We start from the raw sequence: 26,241 nt of genomic DNA, 5'->3' as shown, positions 1-26,241 counted from the left end.
TTATTCAACAACACATTAAAAGTGTCACTTAACATTACAGGGAGATAACTCATCTGAACGTTTTAATCATGTTCTATTAATACGGAAATATTAAACTTCTCATTCAATCATCAAAATTCGTGTTTGTCAAACTGCTATATACCAACTTAAAATAAGAAAAGATGTTGAGGTGAAAATAAGATTTGAAACAACTGACACATGTCTATACCATTGTAAAATGCTTCTTAGTTAAGTTAACATATATATACTTACAAGAAATATTTTCTTTTCTATTCCTTTGGTCTTAATGTATTCCTTGGGAAGAAATTCTTTCAATCTGCAAATAGAAATCCAAAATTTTGAATTTTGATGTTTTTCAGAAATGATATATATATTTTTTTTTACTTCCCTTGAAAATGTTAGTCAATAGTTTTTCAAGGTTTTGAGAATTCACTAAAAGAACTAAATTACAAGTAATTAAATGCCTAACATTTTTTTTCTCACTATGGTTTTCCTTTGTTGGCATTGCTGTGCTTCTCCTTTGTTGGCATTGCTGTGCTTCTCCTTTGTTGGCATTGCTGTGCTTCTCCTTTGTTGGCATTGCTGTGCTTCTCCTTTGTAGCTCCTGAGTGAGGCAGGGTATGCCCATTTTTACCAAGATTTTTGTTTGTTGTTAAACAAATTGAAACCCTAAAACTCTTCACCAACACATCTATGGCTAATAAATAAATGCTTGTCATAGTAACTTGACTTACTCTAAAAATCCTGATTTGTGTTTCCCTTCGACAAAGCTTCCAAACTGAATTTGACACTGGAACCCTGCCAGTTGTATAGCTTCATCTTGGGTAACAGGGTGGGTACCATTCAACACAGCGTCTCGACACTGGAAGATAAAATCAAATATTGAAGGTATTTTTCTTAATTCTTCATGTAATAATTGGTCTATTCTAATGTATTGGTTTTGGTTATTGCAAAAATTTAACCTTGGTAAAAAACAATACTGTGGATTCATTTCTTTTTCAACAGTACCATTTTCATGGATTGATGAAACCTTGCATGTCACAGAATTCAACAAAATGTCCTCATTTTTTTATCTCCGAGATTCTCTGAAAAAATCTACTGACACTGGTCCTACACACATATAAAGTACAGTAATAATAACATACCTGTACAAACAATAAGTTAAGCTGTATAGGATCCCTCTGATCTATATTCTGGTCGGAGAAGAAGAATTTCCTTCTCAACAGTAAAACATCATTGTCTGTTACTCCCTGTTCACGTAAAGTTTTAGAATGGTCTAACCAATCCACTGAAATTAGAAAAAAAAAAATAACTTTAATTATGAAGTCTTTACCATTATGTGAGTAAAATTGAGAATGGAAATGGGGAATGTGTCAAAGAGACAACAACCCGACCATAGAAAAAACAACAGCAGAAGGTCACCAACAGGTCTTCAATGTAGCGAGAAATACCCGCACCTGGAGGCGCCCCTCTGCTGGCCCCTAAACAAATATATACTAGTTCAGTGATAATGAACGCCATACTAATTTCCAAATTGTACACAAGAAACTAAAATTAAAATAATACAAGACTAACAAGGGCCAGAGGCTCCTGACTTGGGACAGGCGCAAAAATGCGGCGGGGTTAAACATGTTTATGAGATCTCAACCCTCCCCTATACCTCTAGCCAATGTAGAAAAGTAAAAGTGCACACTGTTTTGACTGTGAGCTGTAGGAGGTTGAATTTCACTTTTTATTTTATACCGCCATGCATAGAATTTTAAATGAATATTTCCAATAACTGTTTAAGCTATCTTTCTTAAATAACCATGACAGATCAAATTTTATTAGAAGTGCCCTTAAGGCTACACCACCCCTTTGTAGTTTTGTACAAGTATTTGAATATAATTAACATAAACAATATATCAATGTTTTATGAAATTTACACACAAAAAAAGATGCAAGGTCAAGATCATTCTTCTGTGCTTGTCATTTTTTTATATGGTTCATTAGCGTTTCTTGTTTTTTTTAATATAGATTAGACAGTTGGTTTTCCTGTTTTAGTTGGACAAAGAGTTGTCTCATTGGCACTCAAACTACATCTAGTTATATATATCTAAACAATTAATGTGAAAATTATGCATGAAAGACTTATATATCTGGAATTTTTAAAAAATTACAAATTAGATTTTGAATTTATGAATTAATATACATGTACATTTACTGTAAAACTAATACAAACTTTCGTCATCTGTGTGAAGTTTCTTTCTCATTTCATCTAATTTTTTCTGATCTTTGGCGATGGATTTGTCCCGTTTTAATGTTAATGTTTTCTCTCTCTCGTCCTCAGGCATTTCTAAAACTAATGAGTATTCTTCATGGTTGGATATTCCTACAAAACACAATATAAAAATATTATATAGGTTACTGAAAAACATATATATTATTCCTGTTCCTTTGCTATGTGTGTGTTTGTTTGTTGTACATGTCCTGGTTTTGTGTCATAGATAGACTTTTCTTTCGGCTTTAAGTCACTGTTACTGGTTACCGCTGCCGATATAGCCTTTTTGTGCTCATGAGGCGTAAAGCAACCAACAATCAATCATACTCGTTACCGATTTTAGTTCATTTTCATTTACTGGTTAACTGCACTATATAAACAGAACCCGTATTTTATCTGAAGTTATCCTGAAATGTTCATGACTCACAAGTATTTTTTTCTAGTAAGATTTTTTGTGAAAACAACCAGTTTCTTGCCCATTAAATCCCAGCTTGTCACTTACTGGTGCCCTGTACTATATGAACTGAACCCGTATCTTACCCATTTTAGTACAGATTGTCACCATAAGCTGTCCGACTTGGAAGCTGTCGTCTATCTGGATTTTCTTGTTAGCATCATCTAGAGTTCTAATCTGTAAAATCCTTAGTTTCTTTTTGTACTCTAGTAAGTCCTGTAAAGATAAAATAAAAGTTTAAATTTAAAAACCGTCTACTGTTGTGTATAATATGCATCTCCTCTACCAACAGTATATTTCAGATTAAAAATAAATGTGTATTATACATGACCAAATACGGTACTTATCAATCTTCTATTTTCAAATTTTATTAGAAATATATAATATTTCCATTGTAAAAGTAGTTACAAGTAGTCGTGCCTTTCCCTTTTTTGTACTCTAGTAAAAAGACCTGTAAAAATAATACCAAAATTCAAAATCTACAGTTGTGTATAATATGCATCTCCTCTACCAACTACAGGTTTTAGGGTTTTTCAAGCATGCATTGTACATGACCAAATAAGTTACCTATCAATGTTACTATTATTAAACTATAAAATGATAGAATATTTCCATTGTAAAAATAGTCATAAGTATTCAGGCCCTTTCCCTTAAATTATGTAATGATCGTTAGGATCAGAATGGATTTTCTTTGAATATAGCTATGCTCAAGGCTGGTTAATTGGGTACCATATTTTTTTAATATGTTAGAATGTTTGTATGTCTGATATAGTTATATAAGAAAATGCACTTTAATTGATTTTTATGCCAGTCTGCTTTTATAACTTTATTTCAACACATATATTTATTGTATAACATCAATATGTTTGTGTCCAACAGTCTGGTAATAGAATTACAAACACCAGAAACTACCAAGGGATAGTATTAACAAACAATGATACATGACAGATCAGAATATACGCTGTGATGTATGATATGTTGAAGAAAAATTCTATGACCATGTGTATTGAGTAAGGACTAGAACATAATTCCAATTTTTAGAGGGAGCTGGGTTTTCTATGCTTTTTTTACACATTCCCCCACAATATATAAATGTTAATCATAAAATTGAGAATGAAAATGGGGAATGTTCCAAAGAGAAAACAACACGACCAAAAAGCAGAAAACAGCACATTATCATTATCACAAGGCCACCAATGGGTCTTAACCACAGCGTGAAAATCCTGAATAACACTTACAGATTCAATAGCAAATTTTTTGGGGGAAGACCTACTGGTACGTATTGGAACAGCAAGCTAAGAAAATTTTAGGTATGTTTAATTTTGCTGGCATTGGTATTAGGACCAGACTGGCTTCCATCTACATTCAGCAATGATCAAGATTTGTCAAAGGGACTGATATCTTTTTTTTATTGTGGAGAGTTGGTATGCCTCATAAAATATCATGCACTAGTTTGACTTTATCATAACTATTTCCTAGATATAACTCCCAAACTTGAATTGATGTTTGATATGAATTAATATAAAGACTTTGAATGTAGTATAGACTTCCTAAGTGAACTTAAAATGACAAAAGTAATGACCTGCTTCACAAGAAATGCTGACAGGGGTAAAAAAAGGGGACACTTTTACCAGGGTAATCAGACTTAAATACTTTCCAATGGCAAAAATAACGAAAAAACAGAAATTAAGATGACAACAGAACACAGTAAATGAACTTTTCAGAAGAATTTCTGACAGGGGTAAAATAATTTTACAGGATAATAAGATTTATATGTTAATTTTTTTTTTTTTTTTTTTAAAAACCTTAAAATGACAAGAGAACACAGTAATGAACTGTTTTACAAGAAATGCGGACAAGGGTAAAATTGTTTTTTTTTTTTTTTTTTTATTTAATCTAATTTTCAACAGACTTTATAAAAAAATCTAAAAAAAATTCTAAAAAAAAACAATAAAAAAAAAATGTAATAGAAATGTCTTCAATCTATAAATATATCTTTTCCAAAATAAATTTATCAGGTCCCGCCTTACAAATGCATCAGGAAGATTTGTAGTACTAACGGAAACCTCTCTCCTTACATTAGCAAAAGAGAAGTACCACTTAAACAGACTTATCAATACCGAGTGTTTATTTCTTTTAAATACCCAGAACGTAATACGACTCCCAAGTCCGGATTTTGGTCATTTCAATCTCTATTCTATAAGTACTTCAAATTTTGTACAGGAAGGGAAAATAAATTCTGATTTGAATAACATATTAAAGATATGATTTTTTCCTGACTGTTTTGAATTACTACTTCAATTCAAAACATCTGATAAATGTACGTTCAAAAGTATATAAGAAATATATACTGAATATTTAATGGCAATGATGAATTAAAATAACTTAAATTGGCTGCTAATTTAAACTTGTGAAACTTTGATTTCAATGATTTCATCACTCTTATTTTTACAAATAATTAGTGTATCAATACACAACTGACACAATAAAAATTCTAATTTCATTTCATATTGTTAGAAAGCTGTAGAAGACTTACATCACTTCTTATTAGACAGTAGTCTAGTGTATTGCTATTTTCATGAAACTTAAACTTCGCTTTAAATTATTTAATGATTCTTGTTTTAACAAATCATATGTACCATCACTCAAGACAAAATATTTATTTTATATGATAATTTTTGAATGCTGTGGAAGACTTACACCACTTCTTAGTAGATAGTAGTCTAGTGTTCTGCCATTTTCTAACCATATTCCTTTACGTGGATCTTCATCTGATAAGAACAGTCCGAATTCTCCCGCTGAAAAATAAAAAGAACTTTATGTATTTTTGTGAGAGACTGCTTAATAGTATTTACGATTTAAAGTATGTGTACAAGTGTCCATACCATATATCTCTGAATCACCAACTGTCCAACAAAGGAGTAGGTAATTGAATGGACATGATGAAGGGACCAGCAAGTTAAGTTACAGATCATTTAGAACACATGAAATCTATGAAAAGTGACTGTAATCCCTCTTTACTATGCTCAGTCTCCATTATAACAACACCCTTTTTAAAATTCTGGAGCTACTACCAGAATTCCTCAAATCTTTTCCTCCCTTTGGTAATGGTTCTCACTTTCATTTCATTTCCAAATACCAAAACTATGTCAGTCCTTTGCAAAATCTTGGTGGTCAAAACTTTCAGACCACCACTTTACAAGAAATCTGTCCAGCACTCTTCCACTAATCTAACTATTGTTATATTAGACTTATAAACGAATGAAATTATCAATATGCCGTAAAAGTCTTAGTTAAAATATAAAGTTCATCCATCCAGAATCGAGATCTATTTCATTTCTCTCAGACAGTAAATCTCCCTTGTCAGACAGATCCCATCAATTAACTATAGTTCACTTTTATTGGTCTTGGATATACACCAAATATTAAGTATATAATCACAATGTTTTATTGGAATAGCTGCATGTTATAATTGTAATCGATAGTGGTAAAACTGTGAAATGCAGAAGAGTTCTTCAATGTCTGATATCAAAGTGAAATTGAGAATGGAAATGGGGAATGTGCCAAAGAGACAACAACCCGACCATAGAAAAAAACAACAGCAGAAGGTCACCAACAGGTCTTCAATGTAGCGAGAAATTCCTGCACCCGGAAGCGTCCTTCAACTGGCCCCTAAATGAAGCTTTCAATTTGAGGTTTCTAAATCTACCATTCTGTTCATGTTTCCTAGACATGCTAGATGCCCAATATTAAAGTTTTTAATCAAAGTAAAGCTTTCAATTTAAGGTTTCTAAATCTATCATTCTGTACTTGTTTCTTAGATGTCCAATATTATAAGGTTTCAAATCAAATTTAAAGCTTTGTGTATGAGGTTTCTTAATTTACCATTCTATACAACTTTTTAAGATGTCCAATATCAAAAATAAAGCTTTCTTAATCTACCATTTTATACAAGTGAATAAATAGGTTACAAGAACATAGTTGGGTACCGGTGGTGTTCAAAAGTTTATATTATGCAGAATTAATCAACTAGACAATAATTAGTAGCACTTTCTGTCACTAGATATGTCAATGTTGTGTAATTAGGCACTGATGCAGCAAAACAGAAAGTGTATGGTCAAACAGCAAAAGTTGATCCTACTGCTAAATTAAATGCAAGTCTAATGGAAGCATCTAATCTCTGTACTTAATAGGATTAGGACACGTACATTCTTAATGGCTCTTTAGTTATCTACACTTTGTAAAATAAAGAACAAATTTCAAGTCTCTTTCCCATACAATTTTATTTTGAAAAAATATTAAATGTAATGTGTGCTGTAATAACCTATAAATGGGTGTTTTAAGACTTAGAAGAGGAAGAAAATGATTTTTCTCTCTTCCTCGACCTGAATCTACTGGCCAATAGCTATATATAGTAGACTTTAAAATTAACAAGCACAAATTATATCAGTTAAAATTCCAGACATTAGAGTCAAGAGATTAAGAGTCTAATTAGCCATAAAAAGTAATAGTTGTGGTTTCATTACCAGTGATTACTTAGAAATGAAGTAGAAACTCAGAAAAAAATAACATGATTTTTATTCTTCCTGTTTCATATTAAATAATATCTTTTTGCATTTAATATCAAAATACAAAAATGTTGTTTGATTGTCAATGTCAAGTCAACTTTCCACTAAAAGTAACTAAAAGACAAGAAGTAAACATTACTTAAAAGGTCATTATTCAGTCTTCAACAATGAGCAAACACCACAAAGTAAATTATTAAGGCCCCAAAATGACGTTTGTAAAAACAATTCAACCACTAGATTAGACTAGATTATATATTCATATCTTTTATAACTTTTATACAAATAATTACTCCCTGACCACATTCTTTTTGTTATTTTTTAATTCAATTAAAGTTCAAGAACATGTAAGGTACAGTTCATTGAGAAGACATACCAGATTTTGTTAACTGTAGAAATAATGTCCATCTAGAGAAAAACGACAAAGCATTTTTCTGTCACCTCCAATTTCTTTACCCAATACATCAACTCATTAAATACTAGTTTTAAATACAGTAAACATTTGCATTCCAATCTAACTATACACCAGCTTAACCAACACTGAATCAATTGTATCTCTAAAACTATTCCCAATAAATGCTTTTAAGAAAATCAGCCAAATTGGGATCATATTTGTCTCTGCCATGCATAAAATACAGCTTGTATTTACATAAAACAATTCCTAAGTATTCATGAGGCTTTATTCAATACTAAAACATAGGCCATGAGAGAAAATATTTGGTTCTTTCATTTTAAATATGTCTAATTTTTTTAAAAGACACTAAAGGCTTTCAAACATAAGAAAAGTAAAAATTCAGGATTTTTTTAATTGCTTATTGTCAATCCATTATTTAACAGATACAAATTGACTTTGCATGAAAGGCATCTACATTTGCTCTGAATATTGCAGGGTTATCTACCCTTCAAGTGTATATTGCTGGGTTATCTACCCTTCAAGTGTATATTGCTGGGTTATCTACCCTTCAAGTGTATATTGCTGGGTTATCTACCTTGTGTATTTATATTGTAAGGTTATTTAGCTTTTAAACTTCCAACAGATGTGTATCAAATGGGAGGTTTAACAAATGAAACCTTCTGTGTCTGCCTATCTTTTGACCAGAGACTTTTCAGATTCAGGAAATTTTTGTCCAATTGTTCAACATCTTGATTTTATTTTTATTTTCCAATTGTTGTCAGTTGGGATATGATTAATTTTCTTTTAATTCATTACAAGGCCTTGCAGCAATATTCTCATCCAGAAAGCTCCCAATCAGCAGAATGTGTAAAACTGTTTCAGGGTGTCTACAGGTTCTAAAAGGATATTTGATATTTTTTTCTGTATTTTCAGCTTAAAAATCTAAAAATTTCTGTCAGACTGAATGATTTAAAAAAAAGAAGTTTTGTCTGTCAGACAGAGTTTGGGATACACTACCCAATGATAATAATCAAGAACAAAAAAAAAACTATACTTGGCCTAAATACTCTTTCTTAACTATCACGAACTGTAATGGCCATTGGTCTAGACACAATACTGCCCACTATGCAAATTTATAATCAAATGGTAAGAAATGACATCAAGTGAATAGAATTAGTAACTTACACGGTCAATTTGGCTCTGTCTTAAGTCTACGTAATGGGGTATATAATCCAATACTATTATTGTCTATCTAGTCTAGCTGCACTGGTAGGAAATTAAATTCTCTGTGACATTTTGTAAGAAAATGATGTATAAAATGCAGCTATATATGTAGTTATTATTTTTTCTTCCCATCGTCTTGATGTAGCCAATATGACAAGTTTTGTCAAGTGTTATTGGATAGTCAAGTTTTATAAAAAATGCACCTTCCAACCTCCATATTGTAACCAGTGGGGGAAAGCAGGAAATTTCAATACAAAACTTCAAAAGAGTTAAAGATTCAATATTTTCAGGTTGTATCCATGTTATTGTATGCCAAATTTGTTTTGACCTCAAAGTTTTTTAGATAAGAAATTTTTTCAAGAAATCACAAATAATTTAATGTAGCAACTGTCAGGATATCTGACCTGGTCATATGTGAGTTATAAAGCAGTGTATTTTAAAGATTTAAAATGATGCTATTGCATTTCATTTCCTCCATACTTTTAGTTTGAACTGAATTATATGCAAAAACTGTTAAAACCCCAAGGTTTCCAAGAAAAGACAATTTTTCTAACCACAAAATTTTAATGTAGGAAAGTGTCAAGATATCACATTTGGTCATATGTGTGTTATCATATGTAACAAACTTTTAAAAAATGTTAAAAGGGTCAACTAACCAAAAGAATGCACTATTGTTTCATTCATTTTCAAGAATTGATGTGAATAGTATTTCCACGGTTATAATTCAATTTAAATTTTAGATTTTGATAGCATTATTGTCTATGCAGCATTTCTGAAATCGAATAAACAATCTAACAATTGTTCAACAATCAGTGGATCGCATTAATAAATGCTGAATCTGCAGTATTTTATCTCAGAATTAAACAAAAAATCTTTTCAATTTCTATCACAATTTACCAAATTTTTTAAAGAATAAATTACTAGATTTTCCACTAATTGTCTTTTAAAACCTTAAACTCTAATACCTAAAACTTTGAAAATCCCAAATAACCGGAAGAGAGGTTATTCAACCTACAACTTTTCACAGTTTTAAGCAATAATTTTATAGTACAACAGAACTCTCACCAGTAATTTACAAGCAGCATCGTCACCCTGTTAAATTAACCAGAAAACTGAACTGTTATTGCTTAGGACAAATTCATGGCATTAATATCTACGATAAATGATATTTCTGCTTCCGATCTTCCGTTATCTGTTGAATTATGCAATCTCGGAATTGTATAGCGGTACTTGGTTTAATACGAACCAATCTAATTTGAATAAAGAACTGCAGGATCACTCGACTACGATTTTTTTCTCCAATCAAATTGTGCATAATCAAGCATGTAATTTGAATGATAGGGTCGGAAAAGTCAATGGATCTTCTTGTCTAATACAATACAGAATAAAATTCACAACTGACACGGAATCAAGTATTTTCAAGTTTTAACGAATCAATATTGCAGAAAATGTTAACAGAGATATATATCATTCGTTTGGAATAATAATTTTTTTTTGTAATTCAGTTATCAAAATGATGAACATTTATTTATAAACATTTTTTCTATTTTTCAAATAATTGTTGATAATAGAGTTGAACATAATGAAAATACTTTCAATCCTCCTTTTTGTATTTTTGTTCGTTTAATTCAACATTTGCTGCAGTTGCAAGATTGACCATGAAATTTTGTGAAGGTCTTTGATAGGGAATAGCAGTACATTGTATTATATAAATACAGAATTTTTTAATCAAATATGTAAAGTCAGAATCTTTTTATGCATTTATAATTGCACTTGTTGAACAATTGGACAAAAATGCAAGATTGCAAAAATCAAATTCTAAATGCGAGGACTTGTTTCTTTAGTCCAAGCCATCTATGTCTTAATTTCCATTTTCTTTATTTCTTTTGCCCATTATTGTCTATCAATAGCACCCTGTTATTCCTTAATCTTCATTTTTTAGCCTATTTTCTCTTCTTTTTTTTATGTCCTTATTCAGCATTTTTACCAATTATTCTATATAAACCCAATCCTTATACCCTCACATAGCAATGTCCTAAACAGTGAAGTGTCAGGCTATTGGAAATCTTGTATACAGATAAAAATCTGTCCATTCCCCTCTAACTAAACATGCTTTAAATATCAATTTCTCAATTGTTTCAGCGCACAAATACAATCAACTTAAGACAATACTCGAAACACTATGTTTAAACAAGACATAAAACGTTTTAGTGATAAATCGTATCAACTGCATTAGGACGATGAATCTATGAATCTCTTTCTCCCGATTTACACGATAAAAGACTTTATCATTTTAATGTAGCCAATTACAATATTGATTTACAAGAAATTAATAATCTTACGCCATTCAATGTTGGCAAAATAGCTGAACGTGATCGATGGCCGAAAATATAGCAATGTGTTCTGACAAATTACACCAATTCATCTATTGGACTCTTTACAAATAATTTTATAGCCAATCATTCATTGTAATTTTCCCAAATACTTCTGAAAATCGGAGGAATTTTTCACGGTAGCTATTTTTGAAAATGACTACTAATCAAAAACGTCAGTTACAATATTGTAATTATAAATTTCTTGACACACATGGAATTGACATCTCTCTATGTGAAGGCTGCAATTTGAATAAAATGACAAAACATAAAATTATAAAGAAATTCTACGAATAAGTTTTTTTATTTCTTTTTTCGAAAATTTCTAAGTTAAAGATGCCACTTATCTGACGATAATTCAAGTTGAAATCAAGCAGAATAGTTTTCAATCAAATTGGACTGAAATGCTAATTTTTTCTTCTTTTAACATTAAAAAGTATCACTGATAGAAAATTCAATTCCTGCTCTCCATTGAAAATGACAGTTAAATGGTATAAACTGATAATATTAAATCAATGATTTTTTTTAGAATTCTCTTAAGTATGAATTAGTGAGTTCTATTTAATGGGTTTTCTTCTTAAAACAGAAAACTTTTAGCCTGGTGTTTTAATCCTTCACTTGATTAAACTGAAACACATAGCCTACAGAACTTTTGCACCTTTCTATAGAGCATAAATCTTTTTTTTAAAAGCGGCAATCTTTGAAAGCTGTAAAAGTAAATATAAAGTCTTAATGCAAAAAAGAAAATACAATTGTACTTGAAAAGTAGAGAAAGCCGAAATTTCCAAAAAGTTGAGAAAATAAGTTATGCTATCTGAATGCCTGGTATTAGAAATACTGTAAAATTTCAAATAATTTAACATTTTATAAACAGTAAATTTATAGAAAATTGAAGTATCTAGCAGATTTTAATGTTTTCTTTTAACAGTGAAATGATGACTTCTGGGCAAGCGATAGTCTTTCTTTCTAATGAAGGGTCCATTACCTCAAACATATTTTAAAATTATTTTTACGAGTCCATCAATAAAACTCAGGACAAATTTTAAACCAATACATTAATATCTGCAGTAGTAAATTTCAGTTGATTCTGTTTGCTTTTTGATGTGATACTCGAGCATCCCCATAAAACGCTATAAACATGCTTGCTTCTTTAATTGAAAATGTAATTTATCTTCAAAATCTGACACTAGAGCAGCCGATTTCTTCATTTCTATCGAAAACTAGCGCGTCCTTACAAATAACAGAAATCAATGGTTTTTGACAAAATTATTAATTTCAATGAATCAAATAAAACATCACAGAAAAAAAGTGTAAAAGTGACAAGTAGTTTTGTAAATTATATTCTTAAAAGGTTTCACTAAAATGTTTTCTGTAAACAATCATAAAATCTTTGAAAGCCAGTATTAGTAATATGCCCTTAACATTTTATTTCTTTATTCAAACAGTTTTCAGACATTGCCTTCTATTAATAAGTCGATCTATTTCAGTTTTATTAAAAAAAAATAAAAATTTATGAAGATTTTTTTTTATTGAAATCGTTTCAGACATGCATTTTCTTTAGTTCCAAAAAAAAAATTAATATAATTTAGAGAATTTATAGAAATCATTATAGGTCTTCTTTTTTAGTTCATTAAACTTTCTTTTAATGAAAACAGTGTTTAGACACAACCTTTTTTCAGTTCCAATAAAAAAAAATTGATATGGGGTTAAGCATCAAGACGATGTTCACTATAAAGTGTTCTTTTTTGGTACAAATGTTTAATGAACTTTATTTTTATGGTCCTATGAAAAGGAAGAACTCAAAAATATGAATGAATACTATATCGAACTGGAGTACGTATATTATATTTTGCTGCTTTTTAACATAGACGTGATGGAAAAATTAAATTAAATTAAATTTCAACAACAAAAATTATTTGAATGTAAAGCTTAATATTTTACTCACTTTCAAATCACAACGACCAAATGTCCACATTCCAAACACCAGGGAAAAAATCCCTCCCAGACTCATTGAAACATACAAATAAAATACCACGTACTTCAAATATACATGGCAAACTATTTTTTTTCCGCTATCAGTAGCAGTACATGAATGGCTGAAGTTCAAACATGGATGACATTTCCAAATTTATATTCAGGAACATTTGACAAAGTTTGATGGGCAATCAAATGCTGACATTTCCTACTTAATGACCAATTATGTTATTATTCCATTTTAGTCCAATCTGTTGATTGATAACCATTTTCAAATGGACCTATTTATATATGATATTTGTAATTTTCCCTAACTTACAATCACGCTAGACAGATGCCATTTTAAGTTTTGATCATTCATGATATCAAAGATTTTAGTGTATTAAACATGTTAAATATCATCAGTGATTTCCAATTAATGCCTTATTAATTTCTCATACAAGTTTCTTTTATTGTGGTTTTATTAATATTCATTGGGTACTTATTTTCATGAATGACTTTGATAAAGGGGGACCAACAATTTAAATGATCATTAAAATACATCTTCCCCATAAGATTGCATGTAGAATTTGTCTTTAACAAAAATTCAAGTTTCTTTGAGGTTACAATTTCCCTACCTTCACAAAATTGTTTGCCCAAAAAATAAATGAATCCACAGTATGCAACCCATATGCAATAATTCTAATCTATTCTTTCAAACTGAACATCTTATTCTGTTATTTATTTTAGAAATATTCAAGTCAATTCAAATTAGGGGCCATTGAAGCCGACTTCTGGGTGTTGGATATTCTCGCTGTGTTGAAGAAAACCCATTTGTTGACAACCTGTTTTTCTGCTCTTAACACACAGAAACATAAACTCACTCCACCAAAAAAAGGAGGATGATCACTTAGGGGAAATCTCAATATAACAAAATACTTACGATTTATTTTTTCTGTAGTCGTTTCTATCAACTTGTCTCTAATGATTCTGCAGGCATCAAAAACTTGCATGTTTGGTTCAAACTGCATGGTCTTAACAACATTCTGCCCAACTACGCTGATTTTCAGCGAGAGGGTTGCCATCTTGGTTAAAGTTGTCTCCCCTTTTATCAACAACAATTCCTGTTTCTTCAGTAGTGTTCTTGTCTGTATCAAGTTTTGTCTATTGTTCTTTTATCACATTGACGAAAATCTGAAAAATAAAAATGAAATAATTAAATTTCAATCATTTAAAAAAACTTTTTGCTGAAATCTACACAAAATAAACTCAACGCTATTGGTGGCCTTCTGCTGTTTTCTGCTCTTTGCTCCGATTCTTCGACGCATTCGGCATTTCCATTCTTAATTTTATGAAGTTCGTTTCTTTCAACAAAATATTAGTGACAAGTATTATCAACCACTGATTCCAAGCATTTCAAGCTGGAAAAAGTACATTATTGTCTGGTTACAAAAAAAGTAAATTTCACATTTACGTATAAGTTGTTAATTTCTTATATTTTTTTCGCTGATTGCTAAAAGAGATAGTGAATTTTCTATTCAATACTTAAACAATCCATCATTACTGACAGCCCAGTCCCGATAAAAATGCAAATGAATAAAACTTTACAATACAACTATTGAATAACCATAAATTAAACTAAAATATCATGTGTCGGACTAACATGGAAAAATTTACATCTTCTATGGCTTTTTTTTGGAAGTTGAGTTGATTTTGATGTTTCGAAAGTGATCTCACTATTCATCAAATGAACATCCCAAGTTCGATGGACTTCTAGCGTCTGATAACTCAATGGTAAATAATGTGTTGGTCTGACTGAAGAAAGCTCTGTATTTCAGTGTTATGGTATTTAAGCTCTCTAACAAAGTATTAAATAACAATTCTTTACAAAGCAACAGAACAGTTGTACATTAGCTTTTGTCCAAATGTTCTTTTTTATAATCCATCTTTCCCAAGATCAATTTATTTGAGGCAGAACATTTTTTAACGTCATTATTTTTCACTCAGTCTTTCTCTGTATTTTCCCTTTTCCATTCAAAACTTATATAACATGATATCTGCAATTGGCCTTTTTTAATTTTCTTATTTTACTGTCATAACATTCTTTTCGAGAAGTGTCAGTATCAAGTTTCAATCTTCCTGGACTCTGCTCATTGTTGAAGGCCATATGGAGACTTATAGCTGTTAATTTCTGTGTCATTTTGGTCTCTTGTGGAGATAAAACAATGCTTGTTCAGAATTATTTTCAGCAATTCTGGATTTTTTTAACGTAAGCTTGCGCTTCAAGTCTAAGAAATACCTCAACAACTATTACAAGAGATCTTTTAAAACACATAGTTGCAAAACCTCATGCAGTATCGATAACACTGCATCCCAAAGTTGACATCAAATGAATAGAATAGCTAATAGATAAATGCTGACAGCCCCCAGGGTAAAATATTGGCTTATCTATGTAATATTGTACAAACTTGGTACCTTATAATGCACCAAAACATCTTTACAAATAAATACAATACTAGAAAGTATGATGTACGAAAATAATCAAGTCATTCATAATACCTATGAGACATGATTTTCACTTCTTTACTATCTTGAAGGGAATCAAATTTTAAAACTTCTACTACAATGTATGCCTTTTTTTATCAGATTATTACTAGGCTGTCAATTTCAAGGTTCACTGTCAGAGTTATTAGGTACAATTTTGCCCATTCAATTTTTCTTTTCAGAATTTTCAGTTTTAATTTCCTTTAAGCTTGCATTTGATTTTGGATTTTGACTGTTTTGTTCTGACAACAACTAATGTGTCTATTTATAGAGGAAACATGGTCTGGTCAATACAAAATTATTAGACTCCAGGGATCTGAGATGATTTTTTTATGAGATTATTTCAAGTGTTATATTTTGAAATTTTATAAGTAAATTGCATTTATTGCTTAAATTTGATCGTATAAAAAATAAATTATAGTAAATAAGGAATTTGTTCACATACTTAAGCAGAAGGTTATGGAATATTGTACAAATGTATCCTGTAGAGTTATCTCCCATTGTTAAAAAAACATGTGGAGTTATCTCCCATTAAGAAGCACAATTTGCAACCAACACTAACCCGATTAATTCAGTCGTTATATTCCGCTGATCTACGAAGGCTACATTAACGCCTGAACATCTTCCTCGATAAAGACCGTCAACCGGAAAATTCACACCGCTATGCAATATAGGAATTTTTTACTAAGTTGGCAGCTAAAGAAGGAGGAGTTCCGGATACTAATTGATGTTGAATGATGTAAACTGATTGATGTTAATTAATTATTATCAGATTTGTGTTAATTGAACACACGTGTTTGGTAAGATATTTACAAGACAGTTGCGCAGACTCATTATCCTGATCGCTGCCGATTGGCTCTCTCCCACAGAGAGCAGGCGACGCGGCCAATGATCATAAGGAGTTCAAGCCCTCGTGTGGGAGAAAATCGGACACAGAAAGGGCTTGAATTTTCGAGTTACAACTAACACAGGTATATAAATGTTTTAGTCTTCATAATTTTTGTTTAAAGAATTATTATTCCTTTAATATCATATCCATCCAGAGTCTTAGATTGAATCCCCAGTTCCCTTATTCGCTAGCTTAAATGATATTATCCAATTATATAATCACTAATTAAAGGTGAACAAATAATGCAACACTTTTCTACTTTCCCATGAGTCTTCCTGTTGACATTTTCTTCCTTTTTTCTTCAAAATTTATCAACCCCCCCTCAACAATATCATAAGTTTCCTTACCAATATAATTTGCAACTGCAAATACTCACAGAACTTCAATATTGACCAAACCAAAAGTACTGGGTTTTACATATGACAAACAAGTTACAAAAATACTTCAGCTTGAGATAAGAACCTTCAAAGATTTTAAAGAATTTAAAACTTCCTGGTATACTGATTCTAATTATATATTAGGGATACTGATTCTAATTATAGATTAGGGAATCCTTAAGTGTATAAATACAGTTCAATGTACATTCCTGATTGTCAGGTGTTATTTATCAAATCTGAACAGCCTCTTTTAATTAAACATAAATGTTTTTTCTCTTCTTTAATTGAATCCAGTAGCAGTTACTAATGCACTGTACAGAAATAGCCTTCATTTAGTGTAAATACATAATTATATTGTCTATATAACTTTTCTTTATTTAAGTATGATCATTAAAATAGGGTAATTGCAGGTTAAATTGATGAAAAACATACATAGGGAGAGGGTTGGGACATTTTCCTTGATTTAAAAAAAAGTTGATCAATTTTAAAAGAAGTATAAGATTTAAAGCCAAGGTTCTAAAAGGGGTTACGTTAATTTGCAGTTTATCAGAGCAGGATTTAAGGGGGCAGGGTGCCAGGACCCCCTTCTGTTTGTAAAATTCTATTGATAATACAGGAAATCTCTGATGCATGACTGAAGTGGGTCCCTCTTAAGTAGGCAGTGTACACCCCACCCCACCCCATTTTATGAAAATTTTTGGATCAGCCACTGGTTACAACATTAGAGAAAAGGGCGAAGTTCTGGTCTCAATATTTGAACTTTAATAATGATTTGGCTATTCTTTTAAAGGTCCCATTTGATCTTATAAAAGCTCCTCTATCTAGTACATGTATAAACAAAATAAATGATATAAAAATTTGTGAATTTTGTAATGTTTAGATATCTGAGGTTTTGGTGGTTGTGATCCACTCCCAAATTAACAAATCTTTACAAAAGAACTGTCACAATATGTTAATTTCTTTCAACCCAACTTTTAATTTCCAACCCTCTGGTTTTGTAATAAATATTCTAGAAACACACTTTAAAAAAAAAATCAAGTATTTAAATAGACAATGATCTTTTTCTATCATCTCAAATTTCAATTATATCATTTTTTTTAAAAGGTCCTTTTTTCATCATTGAATATTCATCATAATATATGTCCCAGCCTATTACAAATGAGACCTACCTATATAATAATTGTTAACATTTTTGGTTTCAAGCTTAATCACTTGTAAATGTGACTCAACACTTTATCGTGAATCATATTTATAACACTGCGTTTGATAGAACAAACCAATTACTGTAGTCACAGAATTATTTCCCCCCATTGTTGATTGTTCTTCTAAGTGGCGGGGTAATATTACATATAACATTTATTTCTTAATATGGTGTATTAAATATTATATTTCTTCAGCGTTCTACGTTTCATTCTAATCAATGCCTAATATGACAGCACAAGTGCTTCGGTTCAAAACAGTACAATTCAGTAGAAATAGCGGTCAGGACTAACATATCATAAAATATTGGAACCGATATAAAGAATAAAAGATCGCTATTTCCTTATTTCAAGTTTTTTTCTTTATTTGAAGCATAAATAGGCTGCACTGGGGCTGAGTTTATTCAACATTACAATCTTTTTTGGAGACTTTTGGTCATTTCAAATTCCATAAAGGGTTTAATTAAGTTTTTATAAATCATTGATGTTAAAATTTTTGAGTTTAAACTGTGAAGAAATTCCAAGAACGGTAAATTCAGAAAAGCACTTTAAGAAATACTCAATATAATTACCAGCATTATATTCATTTATATAAAGAGAAAAAAAGCTATATCAAATTTTTGAAACTTTCCTGATTACAGTAAAGTCAATGCACAAAATTTCTAAGAGTCATTTTCATTTATACAAGGACAAAGAAAGGTAAAGGAAGCCTGCAGCAGTAGCACATAATTATCTCATCAAAATGATGAATTATTATACAATATGGCAGTTCTATTTTTATAAGCATTATCAGCGACTAAAATTAATAATAGTACATCGACATCGTTATACATGAACAGTTTTACAAGAAAACAACAAATTCTTACAACTGAAGAAAGACCTGACTCCCCGCTGTCTTACAAAGAATTTGACATACTTATTTCAGAATATAATACATTTTTTTAAATACTGACATAATGTATTTGACATACTTCTTCACAATAGTAACTTTTTTTCCCTTTAAACGACTGTTAAAAAAATCTTTACCTGATTTTATTGTAATTTCACCCATTAATATTTACCCACTTCTAATTGATAGGATCATTTAATAGTTACGCAACTTCCAAAAATATATATTTAAATTTGTTTCATTTGATCAATGATAGTGTACTAAACAGTACTGCCCACATCTTCAATTATTTTTTTTTTAAATTGACAGGTTTAAAAGTACTTATAAACTTATACATTGATATATCACTAGAAAAGTTTGTCAAGTTCATTTATTTATTTATCTTTTTCAAAAACAACCCAAAAAATTTAATAGAATTAAAAAAAGATTTCTAACAAAATTGAAACTTGCTAATCCATTTCATTTTAGTTTGTCAAATTCATATAAATTTATTTAAATTTTCAGAAAAACAATTAGGAAAATATTTTATTAGAAAGAGCTTAAACTACCTACCATGAAATTTTCTGATGCCAAGCATTTTAATAAAAACCATGATCTCTCTCGCTGACCCAGAGACAAAATCCATCCTCGTTTCTCTCTCCCGAACGTTTTCCCAATAAACCAATTTAGATATGATATTTCCTTAACAATCGACAACTTCATCAATATAACAGGACGACGTGAATTCACGGAGGATAACACCACAATCTAAAATGGGACGGCTTCTATTCCCATCTCTATCTGCGGAAAGTCTATCATTTGCATAACTACGGCTATTCAGTCACAATTAGCATTTTTCTTAATAGCATCAAATATCAACGTCCTACGAGACCCAATAATTTTGTTAATGTGCCGTTATGTTTGATATTTCATGTGCATTTTTCTCCGTTCTATAATACGACCATATGAATCCAAGTAGAAAACTACTGTAACAATTCCAACTAATTCCATGTTTCCTGAGACTCCATGAGGAATTACACAACAGTATTTAAAACACAAAATTCATAACTATGATAAATAAAGATCTGGTTCCTCGGAATTATACAACAGTATTTTTAATAAACCACCAAATTCATAACCATGATGAATAATAAAGAACTGGTTCCACAGAATAACACAACAGTATTTTATACACAAAATTCATAACTATGATGAATAAAGAATTGGTACCTAGGAATTACACAACAGTATTTTATACACAAAATTCATAACTATGATGAATAAAGAATTGGTACCTAGGAATTACACAACAGTATTTTATACACAAAATTCATAACTATGATGAATAAAGAATTGGTACCTTGGAATTATACATCATTATTTAAACCACAAAATTCACAACTTTTTTTCCTCTATGAAGCCTAGATTATGATGAAAAAAGAACTGGTACATCGGAATTAAAAGAAAGTATTTGAAACACATAATTCATTACTTTTCTACCTTGACAATGATGCAGTTAAAAGTAACAGTACTTCTGCAGGACACCACAGCGTTTTAAACGCCAAAAAATCATGGTTTTAATTGTACCTGATGATGATGAATAAAGAACTGGTACCTTGAAATTACACAACAGTCTTTAAAACACAAAATTAATGACTTTTCTACCTTGAGGAAAATGTACATATATAAAGAACTGGTACCTAAGTAATCACTGATGTCAAGTGTTTCAGTTAGAGATTATTCTAACAATCTGTTAGTGTAAATTTAGGTCACTATTCAAACCAGAGGCCGTCAACTTTCTTGCAGTCCAAATGAGACTGCATGGTGTCAGAGGGAATCATATAACATTCCCAATTCTTTACAACAGTCCTAAACATCAGTCAAAATTTTATGAGTCCACACATCCAACAATCCCTCAAAAGACCATAATGCAAAGTACAAAATGGAAGGCATGTCTTCCCAAATTTTTTTTTGAAAAAAAAATCCACAGCAATCAGAATAACAAAGTTTAAACACAAAATTCAAATTGAATGACTCTTAAACAGAGCATGTAAGACTTCTACACAATGTTAACTAAATCTCCTGATCAGAAATCCTTATCTATAAGATTGAAGTAAACACTGCTTCCTCTGTGACTGTATCCTTTACCACTCTATCAAAAATGATAAACTAGCCTGAATGTTCTAGTAACCCAGACAAGGTCAATGGTTTGTAGACTTACTTATATAAACTTACTGAATCATATGCTGAGAGAATGACATACAAGTGTGACTGTCAGAAGACTTACATCATATAAGAGGTCTGGAAAAAGGGGGGGGATTATTTTCAGGCCATTTTACTCGCACACTTTTATATTTGTTTGTCCATCATTCTCTATTCTTTATATTTTAGCCACCCATTATCATCTATTCTATAATGACTTTATAATGTTGGTTCATTTTTCTCTAATTTTTTTTTTTGCACATTTAATATTCTCTGTTCTGAAACCATAATTTAGACTAAGACCATCATAAAACATATATTTGTGTGAAACACATAAGATTGTCTTGTAAAGAGTTGCACCATTTAATTTTTTAGTGAGTGAACTAAATCTACTAATTCATTTGTACTTTTCAGTGGATAGTTGTCTCATTGGAAATCATACCTACATTTCCATATTTTCATGTATATAAATATAATAAGATGTGGTATGAGTGCCAATGATGCATATTTTTGGTATATTAAAATTTAACGAACCTTCTCTTTTATTGGGTAAAACTGGTACCAAATAATTGTAACTGAATCAACAACATTATAAGGTCAAACAGGAGTCTAAAAGCATGCATGGTATAATGGACTTAACCTTCTTTAGGAAATTTTTTTACCATTACAAAGTTTCTGTAATTTTCACCTCTAGAATATATCAAAGTGCAACACATTAATTCATTGTCATTCTGGACAATTGGTTGGCAATGAATGCAATGAAAAATACTCCCCAAATCCCAAATGAAAGAACTACAGATTATCTAAAACACACAATTTTTTAGTCTCTGGCCTGACTTGTGCAGATAAAAGCATAGTTCTGTTAAAGTGTAATATTGATAAATGGGACAATTCTACGATTTCCAGTAATATTCAATAATCTACCATAATTCTGTATAATTAGCTACTTACACAATGCACATAACATGCTGTAAAACTCAAATAAACATTTATTGGGAAATTATAGGATTATGGACAATTGCTTAGTGGTCTGGAAAATTAACAAATGGGTTCCAAATGATACTAAAAAACTTTATCAAAGATCCCTAAATTGTCATGGGATATTGTCCACATATGCTACTTTCTCTTTTATTATATTTTTTGATGGAATGTTCAGAATTGCTGTATCGCTTTTGCTACAAAAAGGCTCAACAAAAATGAAATAAGTGAATTTAAGTTAGCATGCAATTTTAAAATTTTAAAATTTTTTGATGAAACTAGCTCTTTATGTCAATGAATAAATCCTAATTCTACTTGAAATCAGAAAATAAGTTTAATATAAATTTTACCCCTGTCTTAAGTACCGAACAATACCCATTATTTAAGTAAATTTTTTAAACCAATCATCACTTAAACACAGAGAGAATGTAATGGACATCTGTTTATTGAAATTTACATGTAAAACAGATAGCATAATCACCGATAATCAATTATAAACAAAGTACTAATTGAGTCCTTAACAGGGCGAACAAACAGCATGAAAACCAATTACACTGAGAATATGGAGGCATATGTTATCTTAATGAAGTAAACGGACTATCTGTGAAATTATCATTACCATTATAATGGCATGCAAATGAAAAGGTCAGACTATGGTATTTGTACCGACCATGGAAATATCGTGGAAAATAATCCAAAATTTAATATTACTTAGTTTGGCCTAGAGGTCTGAATTTTCAATTTCTTGTCTTGAAATCAAAGTTGTAAAGAGTTTTTGAGAGTGTTTGTTTGAGGGGGGGGGGGGTGGAGGGAGGTCCAAATAAACTGAGTATGAGGTGCTAGTTTGAATTTTACCTACTTGAAATAAAAAAATAACCTGGTTTTTGAGAGTGCAACAGTGTAAGAGTGTGTGAGTTGTTTGGTGTTTTTTTTTTTTTTGGGGGGGGGGGGGGGGGGGGGGAGGAGGGGGAGAGGGGAAAGAGAGGGGGTTGCTTGATGTCCATAACATTTTACCTGTTATTGTCTCTTTTTCATTTTTAGGACACATTTTTAGGGAGGACAGAATTCTTATAATACCTATTAAATATAATATCAATTTAAGGTAGATTTTTTACAGTTAAGCAACTACCTATTTTACTAGAACTTGAAAGTTCTTCTTTTACATTATGTCCGACATGCTCCTAGATGCAACAAATTGATAAAAATGCAATAATAACAGAAACAAAATCTTATTTAAATTACAATTTCTGAAGCCAATTAGAAGTCAGTTAAAAAGATCTTCGTCAGATCCTCCATGTAACGGATAAGAACTCTTGCTACAGAATTCCGTAGCTTGATACAATTCTGAAGCCATTAATCAATGGTCTATTTGATGGTCAATTACATCTCCCTGTTTTCTATTATTATTCATGTATTAAATATTCATCCCAGCTTTGGATCAATCTCAGAGTCTAACTTCATCTTAATGATGCTCCAAGTCTTCAGAGAATTGACGGAATTGGCAGGCAACAATAGAAAATACTTTTTTGATAATGGTTTCTAAAGTTTTCTCTCCATGTAAAATACAAATTACACAATCTTGCAAGCGAAGCATTTATTGAAATTCTTACAATCTAGACATGGCCGTTCATGAACAATAGAAAATACTCTTTTAGTAACAGCTTCTAAACTTAGTTGCAAGCGAAGCATTTATTGGAATTTTAACATTTTTTTGGCATGGTAGTTCATGAACAATAGGAAATACTTTAAAATAGCTTTTCAACTTTACCATACATGGCAGATAAAAATTATACAATCTTGTAAGCGAGGCATTTATTGAAATTTTAACACTTCAGACATTGGCTGACTTGGCATGGCAGTTCATGCACAATGGAAAATACTTTTTAATGGCTTACAAAGTTTTACTGTATATGGATAATACAAACTACTTAAATACTGCAAGCCAAGCATTTATTGAACTTTTGACAATCTAGACCTCGAGTGACGTCATATTATATCGAAATAATTCTTAAATGATAGTTCAATACTGAATCTTACGTAAGGCTTTTGATTCCATCTCTGGTTGTATGACGTACTATACATATTATTTGGTCTTATTTTTAACATTGAATCTTTAGTTTATGACATGAAAATGGGAACAAATCTACTGCAAGATTTTTTTTCAATACAATGGAATGGATATTATGTTAAATTCTTACCATACAGTTTTAAATACTGAACTTTGAAAAATAAAATAAAAACCTTATTGTGGAATTAATATTTTGTCTGACTGTTGGTATTACAATGAGTACTATAAGTGTTCCCCTATTACATCTATTATTATGCAAAATGATTAACGATACATTAGCCACAAATCAGTCAACGCCATGGCAATAAAACGAGAAAAAGACCAAAAGAAATATGACAGTACATAGTACACTGTACATAACATACAAAAGAAATATGACAGTACATAGTACACTGTACATAACATACAAAAGAAATATGACAGTACATAGTACACTGTACATAACATACAAAAGAAATATGACAGTACATAGTACACTGTACATAACATACAAAAGAAATATGACAGTACATAGTACACTGTACATAACATACATAAGAAATATGACAGTACATAGTACACTGTACATAACATACAAAAGAAATATGACAGTACATAGTACACTGTACATAACATACATAACTATAGATTGACCAACACAACTCTGCCTAAAAACAGGAGGTGATCCCAGGTGCTCTGAAAGGGAAAAGTAGCAGATCCTGCTCCACATGAAGCAACTCTTTTGTTGCTCATAAAAGTATAAATCTGTCCACAAGTCTAATTTCTAACAGCACATTCAAAGAAAGGGGGAGAGAAATGTGGGTGGGGACAATTGAAACATCATCAGTAAAATCCCATCTAATTGAAGATCAACTCTTTTGCTTAAAATTAGCACTGAAATTCAAAGAGTGGGGGACAGAATTGTGGGTACAACAATTGAAACATATCGGTAAAATCCCATCTAATTGAAGATCAACTCCATTGCTTAAAATTAGCACTGAAATTCAAAGAATGGGGGACAGAATTGTGGGTACAACAATTGAAACATATCATCGGTAAAATCCAATCTAATTGAAGATCAACTCCATTGCTTAAAATTAGCACTGAAATTCAAAGAATGGGGGACAGAATTATGGGTACAACAATTGAAACATATTGGTAAAATCCAATCTAATTGAAGATCAACTCCATTGCTTAAAATTAGCACTGAAATTCAAAGAATGGGGGACAGAATTATGGGTACAACAATTGAAACATATTGGTAAAATCCAATCTAATTTAAGATAAACTCCATTGATAAAAATTAGCACTGAAATTCAAAGAATGGGGGACAGAATTATGGGTACAACAATTGAAACATATCATCAGTAAAATCCCATCTTACTGAAGATCAACTCCATTGCTTAAAATTAGCACTGAAACAAGGATCTACGAGAAGTGCTACGATTTGTGTATTCCTGTGGAAACTTCCTGGTTCTGCCCTTATCGTAATTCAAAGTATCGTAAAAGAGGAAGTAGATGGCTGACAGATCTGAGAAAAACTTTCACACATTTAAAAAAATCACTGCTTTCAAGCTGCTGACCTAATATGGAAACGTCCTGTTCAGTAGTACACGATAAGGGGGACAAAAATTGTGAAAATGGAAGTGTAAGGTGAATGCAATATTGAATAAAGCCTAATTCCTGTCGCGGCTGAGGAGAATTAATGAAAATTCCTGTAGATAATTTTAAAAAAATCAGAATTTTCAAAACATATTTAATGCTTGTGAGAAGCTTTACGTGCAAGCCTTGCAATATAATAGGTTTCTGTTTTAACCAACAATATACAACCACCATCTTTTAAAAGGAACAACTTGACTTTAAAAAATTTTAAAAGATCAAGCCGCAAGCAAAACTCTTATATTTGTCCCCAAAA

At 30.8% G+C, this 26,241-nt stretch overlaps 1 protein-coding gene across 14 annotated transcripts in view; it reads right to left on the bottom strand.

The window, feature by feature from the left end:
• Positions 1 to 26,241, bottom strand: part of LOC143052386 (talin-1-like) — a 119,675-nt gene that overhangs the window by 57,609 nt on the left and 35,825 nt on the right. For 13 of the 14 annotated variants that reach the window (XM_076225412.1, XM_076225398.1, XM_076225406.1 and 10 more), the window contains 7 exons: positions 14,166 to 14,416; positions 5,415 to 5,512; positions 2,801 to 2,930; positions 2,222 to 2,371; positions 1,146 to 1,288; positions 735 to 862; positions 253 to 316 (listed from right to left, as the gene is read on the bottom strand). In XM_076225412.1, the coding sequence (XP_076081527.1) occupies positions 253 to 316; positions 735 to 862; positions 1,146 to 1,288; positions 2,222 to 2,371; positions 2,801 to 2,930; positions 5,415 to 5,512; positions 14,166 to 14,307 (855 nt within the window). In that variant the 5' untranslated portion in view covers positions 14,308 to 14,416. Of the gene's footprint in view, positions 1 to 252; positions 317 to 734; positions 863 to 1,145; positions 1,289 to 2,221; positions 2,372 to 2,800; positions 2,931 to 5,414; positions 5,513 to 14,165; positions 14,417 to 17,031; positions 17,094 to 26,241 lie in introns of those variants that run through there. The other variant, XM_076225403.1, reaches the window with a different exon arrangement.

Source organism: Mytilus galloprovincialis, chromosome 11 (genome assembly GCF_965363235.1).
Source record: "Mytilus galloprovincialis chromosome 11, xbMytGall1.hap1.1, whole genome shotgun sequence".
Lineage (NCBI taxonomy): Eukaryota > Metazoa > Mollusca > Bivalvia > Mytilida > Mytilidae > Mytilus > Mytilus galloprovincialis.
The sequence above is the reverse complement of the archived record's forward strand: the minus strand, read 5'-3'. Positions and strand labels throughout refer to the sequence as shown.